Source organism: Sesamum indicum, linkage group LG6 (assembly GCF_000512975.1).
Source record: "Sesamum indicum cultivar Zhongzhi No. 13 linkage group LG6, S_indicum_v1.0, whole genome shotgun sequence".
Taxonomy (NCBI): domain Eukaryota; kingdom Viridiplantae; phylum Streptophyta; class Magnoliopsida; order Lamiales; family Pedaliaceae; genus Sesamum; species Sesamum indicum.
The window spans coordinates 8833578-8840015 of NC_026150.1; the positions used below are offsets into that span (position 1 = coordinate 8833578).

General features: G+C 29.2%; 1 protein-coding gene across 1 annotated transcript in view; it reads left to right on the forward strand.

The window, feature by feature from the left end:
• LOC105164239 (BAG family molecular chaperone regulator 3) overlaps positions 1 to 1905 on the forward strand; it is a gene marked incomplete in the record, with an annotated part of 2843 nt that extends 938 nt beyond the window's left edge. The window contains 3 exon segments of the mRNA XM_020694299.1: positions 1 to 51; positions 733 to 879; positions 1525 to 1905. Coding sequence (XP_020549958.1) covers positions 1 to 51; positions 733 to 879; positions 1525 to 1737 — 411 coding nt within the window.

The following is a 6438-nucleotide window of genomic DNA, read 5'->3' on the forward strand; positions in this document are numbered from 1 at the left end:
TCTAAAGAGATTGCAGCTATTAGATTTGAGGTTGACAAGCTCGCAAAACAGGTAATCTCTTGCAGAAAATTCCTGGAATTTACTCTACCCTAAATTACAATGGCCTCCCCTACTTTATCGAAATTACAAATTTCTCTCGTTGTTTGATAAATTATACATACTTCTAAATTAGTTCACGTCTAATAAATATTCCTACATCACATCTATTATAGGGGGATTTATTAAAAGATCGACAATTTCAACAAGTTATATTTGTAATTATGACAAATTCTTGATCAGTGCTTGTTTGTTGACATGTTATATTTTTTTCAATAATTTTCATAATTATTATAAAAAAATATCAATTTTTACGCTATTACCATCCACCATCGTATTTATGTTGTTATTCTCAACAGTCATATTTTACGTTGTTGTTCCACAAGTCAAAAAAGTTGGATCATATTATCAAAACAATTTCTCAATTTTTACATTATTATCCACTACAGTTTATTTTACATTACAAATTGCTGCCAACAATCAGGCGTTTCAAGAAAAAAACTACAATACAAAAACACGCCTATCATGTAATTTTTGAAAAAAAGGAGGAGTTTTGATGCAATAATTCTAAATTTCATGGACGTCAACATAATAATATATACTTAATAATATTTTTATGGGAGAAGGCTTATTTTTATTGATTAGTTAAATAGGTGACAGAATGGGCTGTTGTTGATGTATTATATCATATGGTAGGTGGCATCTATTGAATTGGAAATTAATGGAGGGAAGAAAGTTGTGGAGACAGTTCTACTCAACTTGATTGAACTGCTGATGACACAGCTAATAAAGTTGGATGGAATTTCAGCTGATGGAGATGTGAAGTTGCAGAGGAGAATGCAGGTATCCATCTTACATCACAATATCAATGCTTAATTTCTTTTTTCCCCCTCAAATTACAAGTACCTATTATGGGTTATTTGCAGTCTACCCCCTGGAAAAATACTATTTCCGCAAACTCCCCTATTTTTTCTTTAAGAAAAAATAGCTACAAGATCCCTTACTTTTTAGGGGACATTGTAATTTCAGTCCCATAAGTACGTGGGTAACAATTTTAGTCTTGTACTTACGAATTCATTTTGCCAAGTTTGTCATGTAACTATAAAATTTTCGCACATTGAAGACAAAAATGGCTGGAAAAATACTCATGACATGCATGTGGCCAACTTAGTTGGGTGCAACTTTTCCAGACATTTTTAGCAAATTTCGCCCGATTTTGTTCTGAATGTGCCAAATCTTTAAAATTACAGAATAAAATTGCCGATCCCCATATATGCCGGACTAAAATTGTAATGTTTCTTTAAAAGTAGTTCACTGCTTCCTGCGTCAGGGGTTTCCTTGCTATTTTTTCAAGTTCACGAGGTCGTGCTCCTTATATTTAAATTATTTTTTCGCCTATTATATATTTTTTCGTGAAGGGTCTGTTGCATTTAACCAATTACAAGTATATTTCCAAGGTCCTTGAATTAAATGAAAATGGGGTTGCAGGTGAAAAGGGTGCAGAAGTACATTGAAACTCTTGATGTGCTGAAGATGAGGAATTCTGGGCTAGGCAAAGTGCATTTACAGCAGCAACACCAGATTCTTACTGGGCCCAAAATTTACCAGAAGCAGCAAGAACAGAGGAAGCAGGTGAATAATTTTACTGAGAGGGTGAATCCAGGGCCTGTAGTGGTAACAACGAAGTGGGAAACATTCTGAACAAATCAATGCAGTTTGCAAATTACTTCTCAGTTCAAGAAAGTTGCTGTGGTGATATGAGTAAATATTAGTAAATGACAGTGCGGTAATTTTTTAATAAATTGAGCTGTTCTTTGCATGAAAATGGTATATATAAATATGGACATTTGTTTGCTTCTCCTCGAAATATATTTGATGTACGCAAGCGTTCTACATTAATTCTAAACGAGGAGTTTGAGTGGTTTATAAGCCGCAAAACCTTCTCTCCCCAGCGACGTGCCTTTTCAAGATAAATCCTGAGGCTAATACGAAATCAAAACGGAGAATACCTCACGCAATCTGACATCATAAATCGAGTCGGAAGCATCATTCATATTTCTTTTATGTACTTAAATTTTTTGGGATCTTATGGTTTATTATTATTTAGGATGTGGTGGGCTTTTTCCTTCCAATTTGTACATGAAATTTGGTGTAAAATGAAGGTTGAAGGCCTTGTGGGAATACTTTTCTTGTCATATATAAAAGGAATGAAAGATTACAAGTTGCAATCTTGTTTCAATGTCAAATACAAGAGAAATAAGATCAAGCTATATATTAAGTGACAAATTCGTTCATTTTGTACTCAATTTCATAGTTCCTTATTTTCTTGTACATATTTCACTACAAAATAAAAAAGATTTTTTTTTCGTATGTTATAAATGTCTATGGTTTAAAACTCATTGTAAATCAATATTATCTATTACGGGGTCAAATAAAATCCAAAAAAAAAACCCTAATTTCTTATCATGTTTAACTAGCATTTGCCATGATTTTAGGTATGGTTAGAACATTTGTCATGATTTTTAGTTACGGCCAATTTTTTGGTTTTACTTGTAAAAATACGATTAATAACCGTTGCACAGCTGTAGTCAATCCATATATTGTAATAAAAAAATTAGATTATGGATCGTTAGAAATACAGAAAACCCACCGATACATAAGATAAATTAGATAATTTAGATGTAGAACTAATTGTAATGTATGATCATAGATGTAGTAAATAAAAGTAAAAAATTAATTATATTCATATGTACCTATTTTTTTTCCCTTTGATGTTTAGTGGGAAATAAATCTCTATATTTGATGTAATTAGTGAAGGCAAAGAACCATTACCTAATCTCATGCACAAGATGAAGCACAATCTTTGGTTTCATTTTTGAACAATTTCCGAGATAAGATAAAATAAACTCAATGTTTGTCTATTACTTTTTACACCTTATCTGTTATTCTTTTTTAATTTTTGAACTTTCTATGTATAATATATATACACACTTATATATATAAATATAATATAAAAAATATATAATTTGACAATAAATAGTGATTTTTGTCTAAAAAAATACAACATTAAACATATAAATATTTATATATAAAATAAATATGATTTGACAATAAAAAGTGACTTTTGTCTCTCAAATCTCAACAACAAACGTACGCCCACTTTTAAAGTATTTTAAGTTACTTCTAAAAACAAATCCAAACATATCTATATTTCTAATATATACTTATTCATCTCTATTTTTTTAATATTATCTCGAAAACACAAAACAAAGCATTCAAAAAAACAAAAAACCAAACACAACGCTTTGTTTTTGGTTGATGATGCAATAATGGAGCAGCTGCCAAGACAACACTCTTTTTGGCAATTACTTAACTAATTATTACAACCAAAATGATAAACACATGTATTGAGTGTTTGACTTTTAGGCATACACATTTTTTATGCCTTTTATTATTATTAATTTGCTTTACTTAATTAATCATTATTAGGAGGCCACATTGCTTTTGTCATGCATGCTTCTGAACCCTTTACATTCTATCTGTAAAAGAATTAAACTTCAAGGAAAGAATTATTATGGAAAATGTTGTGGCTTGTGAATACATCATGTCTATCTATTACAACCCTGCAATAATGTTGATCATCTGACTCTGAATTTAGACCAAGTCCTCCAGATCTTCAAACTCTACAATTAGGTCCAAATCTCAAATGTTCGGATATTACTACTTCATCCTTTTCTGAAACTATTTCAAAATAAAAAAATATATAAAATTATAATTCATAATCCGAAAGGAAATTTTGGTAAACCTAATGGAGGTTAACGGAATAGACTTGTTATTTGACGGATATCAAAATTAGGTGAATATTTATAATTTCAAAAACAATAATGAGGTATTTGTAATTATGTCAAATTTAGGGAAAGTAATTGCAATTTACCCTTAAAAAAGAGTACGTCAATCAAACCCTTCGTGGGAAACAAAATAAGGAATCAAACTTTAAAACAAAAGGGGACTAGGAAAAAAAAAAGTTAGGAAAAAGAACATTATTTTTTGAGAAAATATAGAAAAACAGTTGGGGAAAAAGTGAGATAAAGTTTTTGGAATCTTCAAATTGATTGCAGGGTTAATTATATTTTCCACCCCTAAAGTATACCGATGGTCGCATTCACCCCCTTAAAATATAAAAAATAGTGCCCCCAATAACATTGATAATAAATTTTAAAACGAAAATGCCTTAATCATTTAGCCTCTTTAAAATATATTTATTACAATCATTCCCTAAAAAATTTGAATTATCATAAATTTTGTTTTTACTAAATCAAACTTGTTCAAAATTTATAATTTGAATAATTAGTATAGAAACTTGAAACTCTATAAGCTTACAACCTCATATTTTCAGATAATTATTTGAAAATTTACATACTTAATATTTTATGTTGTTATATATATGAACAATTACATGTTATTTATGAAATTTTTTAGATGAATGAATCCTGAACGGAGTACAAAAATTATTTATTCTGATCGGCTAATTGAATCAAAATATATTTAAATATAGTATATTGGGAAAATGATTCACCGAAAGTTTTACGAAGCTCAAATCCTGAAGAAGTGAGATCCACGTCAAAAAACAAAGTGGATACCGACGATTGTAACTTTAAATCTCATCTTAATTATAATTATCATGAAGAACCAATCAAATTGCATTACCTCATCAAACAATCATGACAGGAATTTCCACCTTACGACTGTAGATATGGGTATTATTTAGTAATTTCACGTGATAAGTTAGTCAGATAAAATAATAACAAGTCAAGTCAGGTAAAGTAAGTAAAGCTCCCAAATCCAAAGCTCTCAAGTCTCAACCAAGTCTGCAACCGCAACTTCTCTACATCTTTTTTGGTGTCAAATCATCAGGCCTTGATGCCAAACTTCGAGGTACCCCGTCATTTTTTTCCACAAGTCCGAAAAAAACTGTGCATCTGGTTCAAGAGTAAATTTTAGTGTAAGTTAAGGTTGTTTATAACTTTTTTGTCCCCTAAATATTTTCTAGATTTTAAAAATACCCTATAGTTATAAACAAATCTTGCCATTAAAATGCGAATTTTGACATTTAGCAAGTAAGTTGATGATACATAAATTTTTTACCCAACACTTCCATATATATAAACTTTTATAGACAAATGAGAACAATTTTTAACCTTACTTCATCTTTTTCATTGATCTTAACGGTAGAAATTTAGCGCGATGGAGTACTTGCCTACACGTCAAAGAAAATTTACTATCGATTATGGACAAAAGAGACGTAGTGAATAATTTTTATTAATTATGATTAAACAAAAATCGATATAAAATATTAGATTATCCACTATGAAAATTATTTTGTCATTATTTTTAGCCCGACAAGCGTTTTAGTCATATGCGTAAAAATTACGACCAATATTTATTGTGTGGCCATAATAAATGACTATTTACTATGATTATTTATTTTTTTAACCATAATAATTAACTATAATAAAACATAAATTTCTCCTCGTGGCACGATTCATAGATTGATACCTAATTCCCTTTTAAAATATTTTTTACAAAAAAACTTTAGAAAACAATAATGATTATTTGTAACAATTTTGTAAATTTGAATTTAGAAACTTCGAGAATACATATATATATATATATATAATTTAAATATTTGTGTGCGAATTCCATGATAAATAACTTGTGATTTAAAATTGGGAAATTTCATTTCCTGTAAATATGAATTGTATAAAATCTTGAAAATTTGAAAATAAATTTAAAACAGTACCCTTGTATATAAAATCTCAAATCTTTATTATGTCAAAAAACGCAGAATTGTGTTTTTTCTTTTTTTAGTAGAAAGCGATTAATTTTTATTAAACAACATCACGACCATAATCGTATATAGTTTGATAAATTATATATTTATTTTTGTTTAACAAATAAATTTATTCATTTATCAAAATTAATTGAATTTTTGGATATTAGCAAAAAATCGAATGAAAATCTATATTTACTTGCGATTGTTAATTACTTATTTATTACGAGTTAAATGAATTTTTCTGACAAAGGTATCAAAAAGTTCGGTGGATTTTGACTTACATCGAGATCTATTTACCAGACGAAAAAAAACGGCAATGTTCTAGATGCAATTTTCAAATTGTAGGGGCTTTATATGTAATTATATTAAACATTGGGGAGACTAAGGTAATTATACCTGTATATATATATTTCTAATTTTCTAGATTGAGAGGGGAAAAAAAAGAATAAAAAGATTAAAGAAAATTGGGTAACAACTCAGGCTGGTCTTTCTGCTCCCCACTATCCACCGCCCACTTGGCCCACACCACCCAAAAGCAAATTAAAAGAAAAATTAGCCTTGAAAAATTA